Here is a 22,760-nt window from a genome sequence, read left to right on the forward strand (position 1 = left end):
ACAGTTACTTAAAAGCTTGACTATTCCTCAAGAATCATAATAAATATGAGGAAGTTCTACTGAATTCTAGTTGAGGAACTTAGTTAACTAAATCTTTATTTCATTCACCAGTCATCCATCATTTGAGGGAAATATGAATCAACAGGCAACCAGTTAGTTTTTACTAAAACAAAACAAAAACAAACAAAACCACAAAAGAGTATAAAATATTTATCTCAGGTAATAATTAAGTTGTATAATTTCAGCATGAACTCTTCTACAGTAAAAACATTTCCAAAACAAAAAAAAAAAACCTATTATGTTAGTCTTCCTATATTTAACCAGGAAAAACTTTAAACAGAGTTATATGATTGAACTTCCTACAAGGAAACACATTTCATAACCACACTTTTTTGTATCATATCCCTTTTGTTCATATATTTACACCAGGATTTTTAAAATATAAATTTACATTCTAACTAGGAAAATAAAATGTTTTATTACCAGTTTCACTTTGAGAGACCTCAGGATCTGGTTTATGGGAAAGTTGTTCATCTTTTGGAACTGAAAGAAAATGATTATAAAACACTATGTACTACTGAAGTGATTATGATCTTTAGGTATAAATCCCTGAAGCATGAAGGATGCAAAGGCTAAACAGCCAAGCTTAGAAAGAATGAATATTCTTTCAAAATGGAAACTACGCCTTCTTGGAGGAGGGACTGGTTACAGCAAACAAATGTAAAGTTGGTCATAGTTCATGTCGAAGTTACACTTAAAAAAAAAAACAGAGAGAGAGGGGACGGTAGGGGCAACAGAAAGAAAAGAAATGGAGAATTAGGTTTCCTTTAAGGTTGTTGTTTTTAAAATTTTCAAAAAGAAGATTTTTTGAGCTCAAGTGGTAGCTGCCATTTAACACTAAAATAAGATAGCAATAGAAAATACATTAAATCAGATAGCTGGATAAGTGGTTCACAGACTAAGACGAGAGACAAAAATCTTGAGTACCTAAAAGGGGGAACAAAACTTCATGGCAAGTGGCACTGGAAAATTACTGAGGAAAGAAAATAAAGCCGATGGAACTGGCTAGCCATGAGAGGCAGTTGTGTGGGAAGCTTATGATCCTGTTCAGTACAGAATAAATGCTAGACAAACCACACTACCACCAACTTGTGCCTACCTAAGTGGCACGTCGTCTAGTGTGTCTGGTGTTATACATACCTAACATTTGAGAATATTAAGATAATTTCAGCTAAAAAATCGACCAGCTCACGGTAGAAACACAATAGAGTTTTAGTGCTTGTCTTCTTTGTGAACAGAATGAAATAGATTGGTCACTGACTGACTTTCTACTGGGGGAAAATACCAAAGTGGTATCTTGTTTCTCATATCAGATCACTAAGCCAAAACCTTAACCAAGGTCAGGGTATGGCTATAGGGAGGCCCTGCTACACCTACTTTCTTAAGGCAAAGCTTTCCTTCCACATGGAGGATTTGCAAGACGCCATGGTCTCTTTGGTAGGTAGTGTGATTTTCTTGTATCCTACTGGAAGCTTTACAAATTAGGATTTAGGCAGGAACACAGCCTCACAATGGTAATGACGAAACCTTTACCCCTTTAGGCAACTGAGCACAACTTAAAATAGGTTGTCTAGAACAGACTTTCCATTTTGATTTGGAAAAGAAGGATGGTTTAATTCACATGCCACATTGGTTCTTACTCTAGAATAATACTGGTTCAATTACAGTTCTGGAATTTAGAACACAACTAGTAGAATAAAGACTTTACTCAAACTAGGCATGGTAGCACATGCTATTAATGCCAGCACCTGGGAGGCAGAGGCAAGAAAGAGTTCCAGGCCAGCCTGATCAGAATGCTCATTAAGTTTATAGAAAAAAAAGAGGAATTTGAAAATCTAATGCTTTTATTTATTTATATAATATAGAAAGGATCGGTAGTTCCTAAAGTTGAAGAAAACTCACAATACCAAACACTTGCCCTTTCCACTTGGTGTTTTGAGGAGTTCATTTCCAACTTTAAATCAAACTAAACGTTTACTTGGAGGCTGAAGGAAAGGGCTTTGATTTAACTCTGCAAAGCCGTGAGAGAAGAATGCTGTCTATAGATGTCTATTAATTACAGTTCTAGGCTAGACACAGAAAAGCTGGGATTAAGGAAGATGTGCTACTCACAAAGCGGCCATGCTCTAAACACATCAGTGGCTGCTGCTTCAGCTCCCTGCAGAGTTTGCAGGAGGCTGATGTGGATTCCAGCTGCTAGTGTTGGCACCTCCCTTTTGAGCATGAAGTGGTGATTTAATAAACTGCAGAGTAAGCTTTCTAGTGCAGGTGAAATCAGTGGAACAGAAGCAGCTGAAAGATCACCAGCCAAGGCCTATGAATCATGTTCCCTACTTGATCCATTGCTGCCCTAAGCAAGTCAGAATTTTCCCCTGTGTGGCTCTCATCTGCATATTAAATCAAATGCGAGTAGAATCTCTAAAACATGTTCTCCATGCTGAGGCCATCTCATCAACATAAATGATGATGATGATTTGTTTGAGAAGGCAGTTTTGATTTTCTTGTAGTTACCACTAGTATATCATTACCATATGCAATTACATTGACCAATTTATCATTCATATCAATTGTCCAATCAATTATGCTAACCTTAACTATCAAAAGGCACTTCTGAGTAGGAAATGTCAAGTGAAGACAACTGTAAAATACACATGCATAAGTGTTTCACTGGAGTTCAGTTAAAAAAAAAATTAAAACACTATTGGAGAAGACTGGTATAATATGGTCTGTAAGAGGATTTACCCCCGCAACCAGATTTATGGGCTGCAACTAGATCACCTCCTTTGGAGACATGTAGACTATGTGGGCTTCTCCTTCACTATGTGCATGAGGGGGACCAAATGTCCCGCCCCTTTGGAGGATCCTACCTATGCTTTCCTTGTGCTACTGGCCCACCCCCTTTCATCTCCTCTAAGGCGTGTTCACTTCCACTGTTTAGTCCTAACCTAGTTAGCTTGTTTAGAGTTTTGACATAGGGTTCCATGTAGCCCAGGCTGATCCCAAACTTGCCATGTAACTGAGGCTTACTTAGAATTTCTGGTCCTTTGACTGCAGTTCCCAAGTACTGAGATCATATCACTTCCAGACAAAAGTATATAACTTATTTGTTTCAATACTGTGGACTGAACCTAGGACCATGGGCATGTCAGCCAAATGCTCTACTACTGAGATATGCTCAGCCATTTTATCCTATAGTTTTTTTCATTAGTTCATTATTTCTCTTTCAATGAGTTCCTTCCCCTATAACATTATTCAAATCCAACAACACTAACAAAACTTAACAACAATAAAACGAAGAACAACAATCTTTGGTTCTAGGAAAAACATTCTGTCCTTGGTATAATTCTACCTTTTTAGTGTAATAATAGTTTTAGTACGTGTGAAACTAGAACTCTTGATTCTAAAATAAAAATCACCAGACTGTACATAGAGGTACAATTGAATTAATCCCCAGCCCTTGCACACCAGTGAATGCGTGTGGTATAGCACAGTACAGTTCAGGTTAAACACAGCATAAGATATTTACCAGATGTAATGTCTACCACTTCAGGACTTGGTGGCATTTTTGGCTTTGAAGTAGTATGCAGGGATCCCTTAGGGACTGAAAGAGAGAACTCAGGTCACGTGAGTCATTGGGATTCCTGGTTTCTTAGACATGCTCACACAACGGGCCTGACAGAGAATAGGCTTGAACTGTACTAAAAACAAGGCCGCAGAGACAGAGACAGACAGAAAAGGGAAAACAAGCATTACAAACAGACCAGGCATGAAAATTCCTCATTTTTGAAAAATGAAGTCCGAGAAGTCATGCTCGGTAAGTCGTCAGGATAAAGAGGGTTTTGGTGGTGGTTTGTTTGTTTTTAATCTTCTTGTCAAAGGAGACAGGAATGGATAAACGGCTTCACTCTCCTTTCTGGATATGCTTGCTTGATTTGTGTTGATGATGGCGGTCTCATTAGATTCCAGAGCTGAGAGTTGCAGCAGGCTCCAAGAGCCAGACATGACCACTGTGCCCAGATCAGGTTTTCAATGCCTCAATACTTTGGGTCATATTTTACTTTGCTCCTTGTGGTTAGTTGGAAGTAACAAACCCTGTCTTACAGGGTGAGTGTGAGTACCAAATATGGACTGTCAATGATGTGATTACTCTACTACCCTAAAGTGTCTTCAGCTTCCCCAGGATCTTTATAAATTATGCACGAAGGAAGCTCACTCTAGCCTGTTTTACACGTTTTTTTTCACTTCCCCAAAGTTAGTCATACCCATAATTGTGATTGTTATAATGACCAAATTGTTGTTTGATGGTTGTAAGATCTCTAAGTATAAAATTATGTTAGGGTCATTATGTCCCAAGAGCAAAGAACTTGGCTTTATTGGCTTATAAAATAGTGGTTATTTGTTTCAAAATTTTAGTTCTATTTTATCTTAGAGAACTAAACACATATATAAATTTTATAAATTAATTCATAGATATACTCTAAATATATAGAAAGATTACGTACCTATTACAAAATTTTATACTGAACAAAGGGGGCAGGTGTTGTGTATTGAAAGAGACAGTAGTGTTAGTTGACATATGGTTAACTGGTTATACGTACAGATTATTCATGCATGCAGGTGGTCTCTTAAAGTTTATGCTATTCAAAGGCAACAGAGGAGAATCTGGGATCTGAATATTTATTTTTTAAACATTTTATGGGCTGGCAACATTACTCAGTGAGTGAAGGGTCCTGCCACAAAACTTCACAACCTGAGTGTGATATTCAGAACTAACATGGTTGAGATAAACAAGTGCCTAACATTTTCCTCTGACTTTCACACTTGTGCAGTGGTAGACACACACACACACACACACACACACACACACACACACAAATTAACTAAATAAAATGTAAAACAATATTTTATAACACTTAAGTGCACATGCACACATCCTTGAAAGGCTATAAAAATTAATGTATTGTTTGGATGTGTTTTTAAGAAACATATTCTCATGTTGAAAGAGAGAGATCTAAGCTCCATCACTAACAAAACATCGTTCTAACACATGGTGATTTTCATTGTTAATTTCCCTTATTAAGTACCACTGACAAGGTCAGAAACATTTGGGTTGCAGCTGCTGTTCACCGACAAGGCTGGTTCAGTTGGGATAACACCAAAAGCCTCTGTCCTTGTCTTTGCCAGCCCTCTGGCCTTCCAGGTTAGCATGGACTGAACTGGGTCAGTTCTCTTCATTCTGAGATCATATATCTTGTGTTGGTTAAAAAGCTAATTTAAAATTAAGCAAATTTAAAATGTATGGTTTAATCACAGGAAATCATAGAAGAATCCTAATTTACTGCACTGAAGTTTATTTCAATGAATTCTGCAAAAACATAAAATCATTAATAAATTTTTGTATCTCCACTTAACTTTGTATCCAGGAATTTATAGTCCAGAACTCTGAACTCCTAGTTTGTCTTACTTTATATTTATCATTTTATTGTCTTATAAATTTCCACTTATCCTTATCAACTTACTCTTATCCTTTGCTATATGTTCAATAAAATCTTGATAGCTCTTTGCTGTGTAATTTTAACAACTATTCAATTTTATAGTTAGAGTATTAATTTTATTTCAACAAATTTAACATATTTGATTTAACAACAGCCATTTAAAATATTTGACATATTTTAGCCCTGCTTTATCCACTAATTATTATTTTAATTAATTATTAATCATTTTACCAGAATTCCACATATCTCAATATTCTAAGAATTGATTGTGATTTTTAAATTTGCAATTCTTTGAGGAATGCTGCATTGGGACCTTTATATATTTATACCTCAAAATATTACTGTCATAATAGAATTTTGTAGTTAATATGAACAGATTTAATAATATACAAAGTAAGACAGGTTTTGAATTATTAGTGAGATACAGAAAATAGGATAGTCTTTTTATCAATTTTCCTAAAAAGAATAATAAAGACAGAATCAAATATTAGAGGTGATACCTGAAACAATCACAGAGATCCTGAAATTGTTTAAGTTATTCCTGGTAGGATTCAAGAATTGTCACTCGGATCAAGACTGATACGATATTGATAAATATTTTCCTTTCCTACTTCCACACCATTAGTGACAATAACTTCCTTTCCCTGGTTCAGTGGGCAAGAAGACCTCAGATAATTTTTGGAAGCAGGACTCAGATTGGTACCCATTAAACTGTTTGATTGGAAGGGAGATGGTCGTACATTCTAGGATAGCAGGAAGGTCAGGAGAAAAGCCTAAAATTGTAGGGGAAGAGAGTAAGTGGGTCTTCTGGGAAAACCTGTTCTTGGCTACTCCTATCTGAAACAATATGATAATAGAAAAGCTTTGTGGACTGAGCTCTCGCAGTGATGTGCTTTTTGATTAAGACCAACATGTAAACATAAATACTCTGAGTCACCAAGGAAAGGGAGCCTTATTTGAGGATGGCTAAAAACTCAATTTACTGGAACTAAGTAGTTAACCCACTAACTGCAAGTCTGTACAACTACTTTGGAAATAAATTTGGTGGTTTGTCAGAAAATTGGGAATAGTATTACCTCAGGACCCAGTTATATATAACCAAAGGGCATATAACCAAAGGACACTCCATCCATACCACAAGGACAACTCTGCTCAATTATGTTCATAGCAGCTTTATTCATAATAGCCACAAACTGGAAACAACCTAGATGTCCCTCAACTGAAGAATGGATAAAGAAAATGTGGTTCATTTACACAGTGGAATACTACTCAGTGATTAAGAGCCAGCACATCATGAATTTTGTAGGCAAATGGATGGAACTAGAAAATACTACCCAAGTGAGGTATAACCCATACCCAAAAGGACATGCATGGTGTATTCTTACTGATAAGAGGATGTTAGCCATACAGAATACTCAAGATACACTCCATAGACCCAAAGAAACTAAGTAGTAAGGAAGACCCAAGGGAAGATGCTTGAATCTCACTCAGAAGAGAAAATTAAATAGACATTGGAGGTGAACGGAGTGAGGAAACTGAGTGGAAGAGGTGGTAGGGGGGAACTGGAGTGGGAAAGAGGGTGAGAGGGCTAGGAAAGAGAACCAAAGTTATGGGGGTGCATCTCTGGAGTGAGCCAGACACCTAGGACTGTGAAGGCTTCTGGGAGTGACCTTAGGCCTTTATGGGGTGACCCTAGATGAGCCTCTTACCAGCAGGGGGTATAGAGACTAAAGTTGCAACATCATGAAGCCAAATGAGACTTCCAGAGGAGGGATAGGGACACCAACCCACCCACCAAACCTTTGACCCAAAATTTGTCCTGCCTACAAGATGAGCAGGGATAAAGATTGAGCAGAGATTAAGGGAATAGCCAACAAATAACTGGTCCAATTTGAGACCAATTTGAGATTCCCACGGGAGAGAACCAACCCCTGATACTATTAACGATACTCTATTATGCTTGCAGATAGGAGTCTGGCATAATTGTTTTCTGAGAGGCTTCATCTACCAGCTAATGGAAACAGGTACAGAGACCCACAAGCAAACACTTAGGTGGAGCTCAGTGAGTCTTGTGGAAGAGTGGGGGAGGGAAAGAATTTGAAGGAGCACAAGGAGTCATGGACACCTTAAGAAGACCTACAGAGTAAAGTAACCTGGGTCCATGAGGGCCCACAGAGACTGAACCACCAACCAAAGAGCATGCACAGGCTGGACTAGGCCTCCTACATTAATGTAGCAGAAGTGTGGCTTGGTCCTCATGTGGGTTCCTCAACAAATGGAGCAGGGGTGGAGGGTTGTCCTTGACCTTGTTGTCTGTCTGTGGATCCTTTTCCCCTAGCTGGGCTGTTTTGTCTGGCCTCACTGGGAGAAGATGCCTTAGTCCTATTGGTAACTACAGAGGGCATCCAATTCTCTGAGGAGGAGGAGGAGAAGGGGGAAGAGGTGCTAGTGTGAGGGTGGGACAGAGAGGTGAGTAGGGAAGGGATGCTGTGATTCAGGTATAAAATGAATAAAAACATTAATGAAAAAAATTTAATCAACACATAACATATTCTACTACATAATAAAATGTTTAAATATGGAAAACAAACAAAAAGGAAATTAAAACATAAGCTTTGTTGTTACCTTGCTCTTTTGCTGGCCTTCTTGAGTGTGGTGGTTTGAGCTTGGGAGGCGGGCTGGTTGTCTGCCTGGGAGCTAAAGGAAAGAGATAGGTTCACAGCTTTGGAGCCCTTGACCCTTCAAGAACTACTGTGTTTTCTAGAAGCTCAAAGGTATTTGCTGAGTGACTGAAGATAAATAAAGTCAATAATTGCTGTCAATATCTCCAGAGCTACAAAAAGAGGGAGATTAAAGTATAGGATAAAAGAGGTAGATTAAATACACCTCGAGTATTCAGCTTACAAAAGAGAACTGTTGGTATTTTAAAAATAAATACTTCAATTACTTTTTAAATAGATTAAAAACAAAGTCACCTCATTACTAATCTATGTGTCATCATGAATATGCAGATGTATTCTTTAAATAAAACCCGTCTTTTCTAAATAAGAAGTTACTATGACAAAAATTCAAATAGAATGATTTAACTAGCAAGTCCAGTAGAAAAATTCATTTTACTAAGCAAAGCACAAATTTATTGGCTATGTTGGGGTAAACAATGAGCACTCAAGAGACTTTTCTGCAAAGCATTTTTCCTTCACTGCAGAGATTCTAAAGAAGGCTATACATCAATTAGTGAAAAAATAATTTGTTTTCTTCAGTGAGAAAATTAAAACTATATTCTAACAAAGAAAAGGAGTTTCCAGGTCCAGGGCTACAGCATCTGAGAACAGTGCCTTTGGGAGAACTAAAATAATGAAGATCAGACCACACAAAATGGTATCCTCAGTGCCACATGGCTTTAGACACCTTAAGAAAAATATTGCTAAAAATAAGAATTATTTGATACTGGAATCCTGATTGGAAGAAACAAACATTGTTAATACTGTGTAGTTTCAGAACCTTTAAGAAACATTCACTAAAAATGAGACACTGGATGTGTGCATGAGTCCTCAGGGCAAGCTTCAGGGTGGCTTCTTCCTGATAATAAATGGAAATTTACAAGGTACACAGTGATTTCTCTGGTCTGTAAAGAAACAAATACCAAAATACATGTGAGGTAGTTTTGGCTGAATAACCCAGTGGTTTATAGCCCCATTTGCTAGGCAGGGTCAACAGATACCTTTGCTACCAAAACTGAAATGATGTTTAAGAAGAATTCTAATCCTAAAATGAATGATCTGAGCTTATTAGTGATATTATGGTTTAGCCCCCTTTCTTGCTGAGGTCCCAATTAATGTGCTATTTGTTTTCTTAAGGCAAAAAAACATGTGAAGATAAAGGCATGTTCAGAAATAATTCCAGGAAATGCCATCCACGACAGTCAGGCAGACATGGAGTATATGCCTGGGATCCCAGTACTAGGGAGGTTGAAACAAGAGGATCATGAATTCTGGGTCAGCCTGGTCTACATGGCAAGCTCTTGTTCTCAGACAAAAAACAAAAAAATAAAAAAAACCCAACAAATAAGTCACAGTTAGTATATACAATTAGACACTCTACATGTTAATAAGACTATTGAAAGAATTTTTTTGGCAATGGTAGTTTTAACTGATACAAGATATATTCCATTCACGTAGTCAAGGTAGAATTTGGGTAAAAAAATTGCCATTAGGCAACATTATTTAATAAGTGTTTTAGAATATGATCATCAAAATTAATAACTTATCTTCCCTTCTCCCATGGAAAAGGATATATATAAAAGAGGTGTGTTTGTGGGTTTTTTTGGAAAGGGCTATGGAACAGTATCACAGTATGTAGCTGAGGCTGACCTTGAACTTATAGCAATATTCCTGTTTCAGACTCACAGAGTGCTGGGGATACAGACATGAACACCACACCTGGTTTAAAATAGTTCATTGACAACCAGACCAGAGGCTTGGGCCTATTTATGGCTAATTCTTATTCCGTGGAAAACCGAGGGTACTGTAGAAATTGTATTATCCATGAAGGTGATTTATTTTCATTAGGATCAAACTCCACTATCAAGGAAAACTTTATGGCTAACATAGTTTAATTGCTATTCCTCTAATACTAGGGGGGAGTATAGAGAGAAATGCCAGAGTACTGAAAGGAGAAGTGGGTAGTAGAGAGGTCTCTAAACAATGGCATGAGGACTGGTCAATGCCCCTAAGGTGGATTATAAAGCAAAATCTGTTTCTGTCCATATTGTATAATTTCATACATAAGTCAGTTACCTCAAAATACTTTACAGTTATAAAGCTACTGGAGAAGTAATCCAAATAAATTTACATATCATACTTTAAAAGAGAATAGAATGTGTATGATCTTCCTAAACATTCCTATTTCTAAACTCAAAGACTTGAAGAATAGTGGAGATGTTGTTTTTCAGCACTATGCTAAAGGTTTACACACTGCCATTCAAGGAAGATTACTGATGACAGACAGAGAGACCTTACATTGGAAAGGCGGGCTCACCCATCAAAGGCTGAGAAGAACGATAGCAGGGCTTCTCAAGCACAGGACACGTCATTTTGCAAACACCCACCTCATATACAAAATGCAAAAAAAAAGTATTTATCAGGTTCAGTCTGAAGCTCGTCTGGTCTGGGTAGGATTATAGTTTGGGGAGACAGGGGTAATGTATCTATGGTATCTGAAGAAAATTATGTGGGGTTACTATAATGCTAGGCACACTCAGATTACAGACAACAGTCCGGATGGCAATGAACAGATGTCAAAAGTAAGAGAATGGCTAAATTACAGGAAATTTGTAATATGAAGAATAAATATGTTTCTTTATAACTCATTCTATGTAAAAAGGCAGACTTCGGATTGCAAAATACTTTTCAGATGAACAATATCATTACTTCAAGAATCTTCTCCTCCTGTACAATGCTTGAATGGTGTAATCAATAAGAATTATGAAGGGAAAAGATACCTTTAAATGTATGGCACAGGCCAGCTAAGAGGTACTGACTTTCACTTGGATGACAGAGAACAAAGAACCAAGCATGTTAAATCGACATGATGAAAAGACTGTTAGTGGAAAGTGTATCTCTAGGTTAGAGAGTAGGAGTGGATCATGACCCTTGGTCATATAGTTCCAATCTGGCAGTGAGTGCATTATTTGGAAAAATACTATATTTTATATTCAACAGTTTGGCTGACATAAGAACAATCAGAAAGCAAGATCACTGATACTAACCAAAAAGACATTTTTGGAAAATGACTATGAATAGGAACACACATAAGGAGGAAAATTCACAACAGCAAAAGGATGTGCCACATGAATTCACAGTGGGGTCGGTCATCCTGAGATGCTCAGGGGGTGATGCAAAGAAGACAGAGAACACACAGTTTGTGCTGTTGAGGATGCCATTTCCTGGTATGGTCTCAGGAAGCTCAGAGACATGTATAAGAGACCCTACAACTGTATCAAAACGAAGAAGAATGAGTTGAAGAACTGTAAGATGTTCAGTTTCACAAGTGTTTCTTGAGTATTTGCAACCTCATTCTCAAGAATTTATGACAATTTTATACACAAAACAACATATTTTAGATGGGACAAAAAGGAAGATGTCATATTTAAGAATACTAAACCACTAACATTCATGACTTATCAACAACTGGCTTTCCAATGTTATTATGCCTTTGATTTTCAGATACTAACCAACAAATAGAATGTATTTTTGCCGAGAGCACCAACTATCACATTAATTTTAAGAATCCAAGAGCTTTAGAGCTGCTGGTGTATATAGTTCATTACTAAACTCCATGTAGAATAAATGTGACTCTAGGTTGATTCCTAGTGAGGGGGTGTAAGTTGATCCACAGATGGGTCAGAAGTGGATCTACAGCTCTTCAAATCTTTTCAATCAAGTACCATGGCTTGAATAGCAGGATGAGTTAATCATAGCATAAAACCTTCACAACCTTCCTTCCTTGGCTTCTCTGGCCTGAGAGGTTCTTTGGTGGTGTATCTACATAATCTGTTTCAGTGGGTGCTGGGGAAGGAACATGAAATGGCAGGTTAGTGGTGGGTAGTACAGAGCAGGTTATCATGGAACCCTGAATTTAGTTGAAGACACCGGTTAGTTTTCTAGACTAGGAAAATTGTTGCAATTGAGTAGAGTAAAAATGAATAGGTAATGAAGTTTGCTGTGTGGGAAACTGAAAGACTGATAAACGTGCACACACAAATGACATTCAGGCTCCATTACAGCAATTATTACCTAGAATGGATTAGGTAATTTTACTTCCTTATGTATTTTTGCATGAATATTTTAGTAAGGAAAAAAGTTATGAGTCCTTTGGAAACATGAAGAGGAAGCCTGAAAATGACCCAAAGATGACAGACTTTATATATACATGTGTTCAGATACATGTATACATATACAAAGAATAATCAAAAATTTTAAATTATGAATTAACTGAGAGGAAACTAGGGAAACTATGAAAGTTGCATTGTAATATAGCAGATTCTATCTAGCATGCATTGCCATATGCATGGTGGCTCTCAAGAGCCATTGGATAGACACAGAGACAACACAAGGAACAGGTTGCTGTGAAATGTCACAAAATGGCACAAGCATGACAACATCCAATGACAATGATGCAATGAGATGGAGAAGCACATATTTTTGACTTTCCACTGGGAACATTTTTACCGATTGTCTTCTGTGGTGACTCAGTACTAAACGCAACCAATTCCAGGTCATCAGAAACTAGCAAAGGAAACAAGGGTACAACTGGTCAAGGATTTGTTGTTGTAAGCATTAGGCAAATTAAACAAACTATTCAGAGGAGTGTTGGATATATGGAATATGACTAGGTTGCTTGGTTCTGAAAAAATGCATCTCATTAGCATGAGCACTTAAGAAGTCCTCATAACTTACTCAAACCCACAACAAATTTGACTTGGCTACCATCAATAAACACACCTTAAATCTGCAACAGGAGTACCCAACCGTAATCTCATCTAACTAAAAGATGCTATAAAGAAATTATAATCTTATGCTGAAACATGGAATTCAAGTTTTCAAATCTAAGCGCTAGAGAACAGCAACAGTATTCCTAACACTGACATTAAATTCTGTTTGTAATTTGAAAGGCGTGGTATGTTTTAAAAGGTTCTCTATAGTTAGGGAACATAAAAGAATCTTTATTAAAGGATTTTTCTCATTTTTCAGTGGCTACAAAGGGATTAGCATTATTTTATATGGGTCAGCAAACATTTAGCATACTGTTTAATAAACTACACCTTTATAATTGTGGATAAAATTAAGAAGTACTGCCAGACAGATAAATCAATCAATTTGCCAGATTGACTTTGTGTAATTTCTAGACTTGATGAGGTCATTGGTTTCAAAACACGAGTTTGCAGTTCAGTAGGAGCTGGAACAAAAGGACTTAAGTCAGCCAGTGAATCTTTAAAAACCAAATTTAGGTGATGGGAAAATGACCAACATTTTACACCATATAAAATATGAAAATGGTATGAAACTCAAAGTCTAATTGGACCATGGTCCGAAGTAATACAAGGCCTATTCACATACTAACCTTGTTGCCTTGCATCTACAATGTATGTGTAAGCAGTTGTGATTAAGACTGAGTGACCTGCAAAGTCTGAAACGTTTACTATCTAACCCTTCACAGAATATAATTGCTACTTCCTGATTTGAAGCAACCTCCTTCCAACGAAACTATTTTTTACTGAGCATCACTAAGGGTTCCCTTAGAAACCAAAGCTCCAATGCTCACTTGTTAATTGAAGTAATAAATATTAATACTCATGGATACCCAGCAAGGTCGCTACTTAGTAAAGAGCAATGGCCATCAGTAACTCCTGGAGGAGCTCATCAGTGACGTAGGAGCCGGAAACCTTTGATGTACAGCTTATTTTGTTGATAATAGGGTATCTCATGACTGAAAACAGAGTAATAAGCACAGCACACTGATTTTATGGAAAGTAAATTGCTAAAAGGGAGTTTATGTCTCTAAATTACTGTAGCTCTCTAGATCTAACCACTGAAGAGAGGAGCAACAATATAGATCTCTGGATTTTTAAAGAGAATTTCAGAGCATACTGATATCTTTCAGTGGCTCCAAGGAGGGAGGATTAAGTCATAAGTAGGTGACACTTGAGTCAGAGACACTTTTCACGACTGACTACCAAGTATGAAATGGTATCCTAGCCACAATCTTCTGAGGCATGAACAATGCTGACATCACAGCAGGTGAGTTTTAACCAGCAAGCAAAAGAGTATTCACTGAATGTCACAAAAATCATTACTCAGTGTTTCTGGAGACCCAGTACTCTGAATATCAAGTTCAAAGCCCAAAACTAAAACTTGTAAAAGCAACGAATTAACACGAGAAAGTTGAATACCCACCAAGTGCCTTACATTTTCTTTCATAACATGAGTTTCAAATAACAAGCATGTTTTTAAATTCTAGAACTAACAGGAAGCAGATAGTTGCTTTCTGAAATGTTGGCCACAGTAGCCAAGATGGTTATGGAAACAGTCACAATCACTTTGAGCTTGGCTATACATTTCTTAATTCTATCCACAGAAGAGATTTCTAGGTACCTAGTTTTCTGGCTATAATTAATATGAAAGATGGCTTTGGACATTTCCTTAGGTAGTATATGAAAGTGTATATGAAACTAGTGTCTTAAATTCTTTGGATGTTGAAAACAATTATCTGCTTATGTAACCAAAGCAACAGATCTTATGTTTAATGCTAATATAGCAATTCATAACCATGAGCAACTAATTCAAACCTTGCCATCAATTCATCTTTGAAAGACAAGAACTTGATTCAAACCAAGTTACTTAAGGAATTAGGGACAACTTTTCCTCAAGCTTTGCACTTATGGGAAGCTCTTAGGAGGAGAAGCTATTAACCACACCCAGCGCCTTAGTTTACTTAAATAGCAGGAACTTCCCATTGCAGGCATTACTTTGAGACCCATCTGGGACAGATTGCTAGTAGCCTTGAAACCATGCATTCCACATTTACCCGACTTGGACTCAGACACGTCAGTTCTTGCTGTGGTTTTAGGTCTGGGACGTGGACGGCGTGTCCGCTGTACACTAGGAGCTGGAGGGAGAAACTTTCTATTAATTTCATGCTTTTGGTTTTGAGAAAGAAGACTGGGATGAAGGTATCTTTCCTTGAAATTTGGGGCATGTATGCTTTTGGATTAAAATATTTTATCCTATTTTGTTAGATTTTTAGTCACCAAAGATTTCTGAGAAAGAATATAAATATAAAGTATAAAATTACATCAATGAATGAAGAAAGCCATATGCCTCCAATGTCAAACAATGCTTAAACTAATCTCCATGTGGCAGGATCTTAGGTAGACACTGAAAGTTTTCAGCATCCCCAAGGAGTCATTGTACCATGATATTTTTCTAATTTACTCTGTCTAGGTGAGATACAGATATTACTAGCTGAGTTTGCTATTCAGCTTTAGATGGAAGCATTGTTCAGACAAAAATACATGACACATCGAATTAAGATAGCATGCATAGTAATAGTCTAGGCCTGTGGATAGCTTTTCAAAGAGGTGACTTTAAGAACCTTTAATGTTCTCAAGAAGCGGTAGTCATGAGGATGAGCAGCAGCAGACGGCAAGACAATCTAATAAAGCAGATGACAATGGAGTTAGGATGAGGATGCAATGTACATGTAAACAAGGATGAAGAATGTGGAAGAAGCATTCCATTGCACGGTGCATTACCTAATGTTGTCTTGGGAGACTTGGTTCTAAGAGTGGCAGGTACAAGGGCTGTAGTAAGAACTGGACAGAAAGAAGGAAAATCAACCAAAGACAAATTAAAACTTCACTTCTAGGCTAATTTTGAGAATATCTACAGCCTCAAACTAACAGGAAAGAGATGCTTGGCTTCTTGCACACTGGGCTAGGTCGTAGATGGGTACTCACGTTGTCATGGCATAGCCTTGCAAGAAGGCACGGTATAGAATTCACTATGCCACACTACACAAGATGTTCTTCTAGATATTTGACTGACTGCCCCCACTATTGTTGAATTCTGCTGGCCACATTTTTGTTTTCCCAATAGATGCTTTTCTACACTAATGAAAACTTTCTTAGTCTCTTTGAACTTCTATATAAACTCATGAGTTAGCTACATACAGATCTTATTTGTCTACTGTTTAAAAAAATTAAACAAATTAAAATTTCATTTGTTGAAAAGTATGAAGGCAAACTGACGAAGTATCCCCATCAGAAAGTAGTCCTTGATTTTAAAAGACTGTTGAACCTTCTAGAAAAGGAGTCTCTAGCATGGAAACAGTGTCAAAACATTTCAAGAGCATACATCTTTAAGTTTAACAACTTACTACAATCATAAGTTTTTAAAAAACTATTGCTTCAGTGTGTCACAAAGGTTCTAGTTCACCAAAAAAGCATTCAGAATAAAGAAGCATATTTTTGTAATTGTTGACGGATACGGAGCATGAACATGACAGACGGGGATTCACACGAAGACACAGTCTTACTCAGCACCTTTTAAAAATGCACACGCCAGAGTGTTGAACAGTGAGTTACATGGTGGTTTGGTGTCCTGAAGTTAGTCCATGCATGGTGCTTATGAATTCAATGAATAACTTGGCATAGAACTGAGGATAATTTCAAGGTAAAGAATGCCATGGAGTGATGACAGTGGATGGTGATGGAATGGCCCTAAGATGCAGAAGTGGCGATATGATGATATGGCAGGGAAAGCATTGCAATTAGAAAGACACACATTCTTATTACCCACGGTTGTAGGCACTTCGGTGCTAAGAGCACTGGATTCAAGATCTGTAGCAGCAACTAATTAAAGACAGTGAAATAAACATAGGTAAAAAGTAAGACAACAGTACACTCTTACTGGAATAAGGAGCAAGGTTAAGGAGCTGTTTCCAATTTAATACTTGTTACTTGATGATTTGGTAACATTGTGCCCTGGTAAACATTTCTTTAAGAAGTACTCAGTTGCTGCCTATCCTTTGCACTAAGTTGTTTAATAGTGTCAAGATGATATTCTACTAGGTATATGGAATATCTCATTCCAACTACTATTGAATACTGTCCTAGAAATTTTAGACATTTACCAAAGCTGCACAGATATAACTTGGGCTTTTGTATGGAAGGTTTAAGGAAACATGTCTAAATGTGTAGGAATACAATCATTTTTCTGTATGAGGTCCAGCCAAGGATAAGGGAAGTGAACCAAATGCACTCTGAGGACTCATGATAGTGTTGGGCTGAGATCTCATGTGTGACAAGGGTGCTAGGCAAACCAGGACAAGGGACATTTAATAAGTATGGTACTGAGTGAACAGCTAGCTCTCTGCTCTCCTTACAAAAGTAGAATATTCTAGATCCACAGGAAGATTACTAATTCTTTTTGACTCAGATCCAAACTTCTGAATTCTTTCATTCAAGAACTCCCACTAACAGAGAAGAATGTAATTTAATCAGTAGCACCAAAAAAAGATATGTGGTAATAGAGAGGATACTTATACAGACATCATAAGCAAATTAGCTGCCATACAAGACCCTAACATTTTTCCTTCTATACACGGCAGTAGAGGCAAGAGTACTCACACGATCCAACCCTTCTACCATTGGCATTCCTCATGGCTTCCCCAGAGCTTCTATAAGTACCCCCTGTGACCAGAAACTCAATTTACCAGGTTTAGTTAGAGGAGCCTCAGGAGTTGTGGTTTTAGGTTTGGGGCGCACACGATGGGTTCGTTTTGGTGTTTTAGGAGCTAAGGAAAGAAAGTCTTCATTATTACAAAGTTCAATTATTCAAAAGCAATGGGGGGATGGTACTAAATTTAGGAAAACATAAATTTTTCTCATATTTTCGGTAATTCAGTTTTTCAACTGATTAACTCAAAAGCCTATTGGATAGGCCAAGAAGTTAGGGGAAAACTAGAACTTGTATAGAATGAAATTGATAGGAAGCTAGGAATGGCGGCACACACTTGTGGTCCCAACACTTAGGAAGTTGTGATAGGAAGAGTGCTAGTTCGAGGACAACGCAACTAAGATACTTAGAAAATTTGAGGCTAGACTACATAGGGAGAACCCCTCCCACAAAAATGTTGAGAATCCCTGCTCAAACATGGTGGTAGCAGTGATGACTGATCAGGATGTTTTTTTGAAGCTGTGTTTGTACACACATAATAAACTGAAATTGTCAATCAAAGAACAAATGTCACATGGTAAAAGTGAATGAATGGCTAAATAAAGAGAAGAATTTTTGAGCTTTAAGGAAACTCTGAGATAGTATAGAAGTGGTTAAAATTATGAGAACTACTTTTGTGAGTCCTCAGAGCACACCCAATGATGAAATGATTACATGTGGCTACAAGTCTCACAGATGATATGGGTTAGATTTATGGTGGGTCTTCCAAAAGGCAAGTTCTTTGAAGAGCCAAAGTTTTTTGTATTTTCAGAATGATGATTTTCATAGAATCATGAAAGATTTTCAAAGAGAATGATGGTGTCACCATGGAAAGGAGAACATGTGACTGTGACATTGATGGCATAAAGTTTGGCAATGGTAAGAGAGAGGACACAGCCAGCATCATAACATGCTAATACCTTTTGTTGTCACCCAACTCTCAGTTCTGAGTGTCACAGGTTCACGCTCTTTTGTGGGAACTAAGCAAAGGCATTAAAATAAACCAAATGATTGTTCTATACAATTGAAAAATAGATCTTTTCTTCATTTTGAATCTTCCTAGCATAGATAGTTTCTATAACACGACACATTTAAAAACCATTAATCTGAAAAGAGTAAGCAGTTGACTTCTTAAAACTTCATCATCCCTAAGTCAGGTAGCCATTTTGTCATTGTTCATCTCTCATCTAATTAATAACCAGAGTGGACTGTGGGGGCATTGCTTAGAGCTCAGCTTAGGTAAGAGACTGAGGCATCAGCATGATGAACTGGTAGGGTTGCTTTACCATAGACAAAGAAGGAGTTTATGCTCTTATGAGAAGGAAGAGGTTGCTGATGTCTACCAGCCCAATCCTCTACTGTACTGCCCTATCACATTCCTAAGACCGTGGTATGCATGCCCAAGAGGATATGCATATCCTCTGAGATATAGAAAGGATTTTATTGCAGCCTTGATGGAAGAGCTCATTCATAGCAATACTCCAAAGACTCCTCTCACTAATCTCACCCCTCCCCCACCTCTCTCTCTCCACATGTTATTCCTTTCCTTTCTTCTCGTATGATTTCAAGACTCTACTCCTTTTTAATCTTTAGTCCCTGGCTCCAAATACTTACCTAAGACTTTTCGTTTACACCCCCAAATATCCATCATGTACATGTACAGATTCTTGCTATGCCATCTTCAACTATAGTTTCTACCCTGTCTTGCAAGTTTGAAAAATCAAAATATAGCTTCCACATCTATTTTACTCAAAGGTGTTAGTAGGATAAGGAAAGGTATTTAATAATACCTTTTATTTGAATATAATGACCCCAAAATAACCATTTTTTAGGAGATAAAAGAAGTTTAAAAAAATGTGTGGTTATTGAGAAGGTTGCACACAGGAAGTGGTGGATATCTAATTGTCCACAAACTTCCCTCAACCTTGTTTGCTAGACATCTGTACAATGGAGATACTTGACCACCACCCCTCACACACAGAACTGTATCCTTGCTCTATCTGGGATACACTGGAGGTTCTCAGCCACTCAGATACCTCCCACAGCCCTGCTAAGGTAACACTGCTGAGGTTGTTTAAACAGAGTGCATAGGCTTTACCTGGCTTGGACTCGGCTACTTCAGGACTTGGTATAGGCTTTGGTTTGGGACGTGGACGATGTTTTATCTGTGTTTTTTTAGGAGCTAAAGGGAGAAATGATTGGATTATTTTGTACTTTCTTTCTTTATGAGTCAGGAAGAAAAGATGATAGCTTGCTGGCTCTCACATGTTTATCGTCCAGTTTCTATCAGTCATACAGAATTTTATGAAGAAAAAATGCTATTTAATTATAGACATGAAGGATAGTAATCGTTATCTAAGTTTCATAAGATAGCCCGGCCAGAACTAAAATGGATAGGAAAAATTCCTAAATTTGACTGGATAGAGTAAATTTCCACTATCTATGATTCATGATGCATAATTGAATTTTTAAAATCCATGATATGTTCTCTATATAATTATAAAAACACAAACTTATTAAGTAGAATCAAAACAACAAAATATTATGCCAGGCCCCAAAAGAGTGTGCTGTAAATATGGGCCCTTTGGGCGCCAAGAAGTTGTTAATGTCTTCTCTGTGTACCTGAGACTTGTGACATGTTTGAAACACAGCTGCAGCAAAAGCAACCTTCAAACAAACCACAAAACAGGACACAACTTCAAGTAAGTAATGTGGCAGATAAATGGCCCAAAAAAGTTTCATGTGTAATATCTCAAAAGCAGACAATTATAAAGTCTTCATAATTTTCACATCCCAGCTTCCACCTGAAGTGAGAGGAGACTCTTGCTATGGCAATAAGAAGGCTTGTTACAGAAATAGCTTAGCATTACCTAGTGTTGTTACTTGGACCTCAGGTCTAAGAGTGACAGGTTCCAGGACTACAGCAGGAACTGGCCAAAAACAACACAAGCCAAAGAAATTTAAAAATGCATATTGACTTAGCACATGTACATATACTATATATCTAGGATATCAACTGTCCCAAGGGAAAGAATATAATTAACATTTTATCTGAAAGAATGCTTGATTAAGAATTTGCTAAACTTTGGTTTGGCTGTTGGGCTCAGCTTTTTAACTACCTGAATAGAAGAAAGGAAAGAAGTAAAATGAGAAGAAGAAGATATAAACAAGGAAAGTAATCAAGATGACATTCTGTAAGGTTTCTAATAAAAGAATTCTAGCATATATAGAAAACATTGCATTAGAAGAAATTTTAATGCATTCATTTAATATGTCCTTAGAAAAGCAAGCTAAAAAGCATTAACATGAGTTACGATGTTTAAGTAAACACTGATACAAGTTTGAAGCATCTATAAAAATATTAATTATTGCATGGCTTGTGCTGATCCTGCCAATCTTGTGGAACTTGATTGGCTGACCCTCTAGTTTCTTTTTTCTCCGTTGATCAAAATCCTATAGTATATTCAAGGTCCAAAAGCAGTCGACCTTAATATTGTCCTTTTAAAGATTTCAGATGGTTACTTTGTGGGTACATTGTGCAGTGTGATCTCAGTTTATTGTGGAGGAGAAGAAGTAGGAAGAGGAGAAGGAAGAAGACAACAGCAATGAGAAAGAGGAAGAAGAACAACAAGAAGAATGAGAACAAAAAGAAAAACAAGAAGAAAAAGAAGAAGAGGAGGAGGAGGTGGAGGAGGAGGAGGAGGAGGAGGAGGAGGAGGAGGAGGAGGAGGAAGAAGAAGAAGAAGAAGAAGAAGAAGAAGAAGAAGAAGAAGAAGAAGAAGAAGAAGAAGAAGAAGAAGAAGAAGAAGAACAAGAACAAGAAGAACAAGAACAAGAAGAACAAGAACAAGAAGAACAAGAACAAGAACAAGAAGAACAAGAACAAGAAGAACAAGAACAAGAACAAGAAGAACAAGAACAAGAAGAACAAGAACAAGAAGAACAAGAGCAAGAAACTTTCTACAGCAGGTCTATTATTTATAATTGCAAATGTGAGTCTGGGAATATGTAAAGGAATTAGGATTTGTTTACTTAAACTAAATATACTGTTTGCTAGTGTAGTGTCACTATTAAGATTTGAATAGAAATGCATAGTTTAAAACTTACTAAATACAAAGTTGCAATAAAAGGCCCTACATTAAAATAAAAAAAGGTATTCAGCTCCTACTGGGTTTCACCCACCTATATTTTCCTTAAAACATCAACAGAGAAGTTATTGATGCTGTTTTAGTCCTCACACTCAGAGGTGTAAGAGCTGCTATTGCCTACCACAAGCAATGCTTTGAGTCTCTGATGGGACAGACGATCAGGCTCACCCAGAAGCCATGTAACTCTCAAATTTACCAGTTTTTGTTTTAGGTGCTTGAGGGCTCAATGTGGCTTTAGGTGGTCTTGGTCGTGGACGGCGGGTTCTTTGTGATTTTTTGCTAGCTGAAGAGAGAGAAACCTCATGTTACTTTGGATCTTATGACCTCAGAAACTGAAAAGAGGCCCTTCAATAGCTCTCAGATTTCCTAAACTGGCAAGAGATTATTTGTTTTTTTAGTTTGAAATTTTCACTCTTTTAAAAGAAATATGTCTTTTTGTCATCAATGGTAGTCTGGAGTAAATTCCTGTCTATAGTTGAGTGGTTCATTCAATGCAAGAAGACTCATACTCATTTGGAGAAAGCCATAGACCTTCACTTTGGAGAAAATGGTTGAAAAGGAATCATTTAATGAAGGGTGGGAGAGATTTGGGTCATATTATGGTAGAAACCTATAATTTAACATTTCAGATGAGCCATTTATAGTAAAATATATCATTACTTAAATCATTACTTACATATATCATTACTAAAATTATATCACCAAACATAACATACTGTATAATAGTTTTCAAAATATGGTCTAGAAACCTAGATGTTCAAAGGACTATAATAAATAGTTAC

The 22,760-nt window shown here is 37.2% G+C and overlaps 1 protein-coding gene across 50 annotated transcripts in view; it reads right to left on the minus strand.

The window, feature by feature from the left end:
- The window catches only part of Abi3bp (ABI family member 3 binding protein), a 216,708-nt gene that overhangs the window by 38,215 nt on the left and 155,733 nt on the right, over positions 1-22,760 (minus strand). For 18 of the 50 annotated variants that reach the window (XR_010056272.1, XM_017598136.3, XM_017598128.3 and 15 more), the window contains 12 exons: positions 22,175-22,261; positions 20,701-20,760; positions 19,929-20,012; positions 18,751-18,810; positions 17,829-17,909; positions 16,909-16,965; positions 15,868-15,927; positions 15,141-15,221; positions 12,785-12,841; positions 8,181-8,252; positions 3,587-3,661; positions 484-543 (listed from right to left, as the gene is read on the minus strand). Coding sequence is in view for 48 of the 50 variants with exons in the window: in XM_017598136.3 (XP_017453625.1) it covers positions 484-543; positions 3,587-3,661; positions 8,181-8,252; positions 12,785-12,841; positions 15,141-15,221; positions 15,868-15,927; positions 16,909-16,965; positions 17,829-17,909; positions 18,751-18,810; positions 19,929-20,012; positions 20,701-20,760; positions 22,175-22,261 (834 nt within the window). In the remaining 2 variants the exon portion in view is untranslated. The remainder of the gene's footprint in view (positions 1-483; positions 544-3,586; positions 3,662-8,180; positions 8,253-12,784; positions 12,842-15,140; positions 15,222-15,867; positions 15,928-16,908; positions 16,966-17,828; positions 17,910-18,750; positions 18,811-19,928; positions 20,013-20,700; positions 20,761-22,174; positions 22,262-22,760) is intronic. The other 32 variants (XM_063270929.1, XM_008768669.4, XM_063270928.1 and 29 more) reach the window with 14 other exon arrangements.

The sequence above is a fragment of the Rattus norvegicus genome, chromosome 11 (genome assembly GCF_036323735.1).
Source record: "Rattus norvegicus strain BN/NHsdMcwi chromosome 11, GRCr8, whole genome shotgun sequence".
In the NCBI taxonomy this organism is placed as follows: domain Eukaryota; kingdom Metazoa; phylum Chordata; class Mammalia; order Rodentia; family Muridae; genus Rattus; species Rattus norvegicus.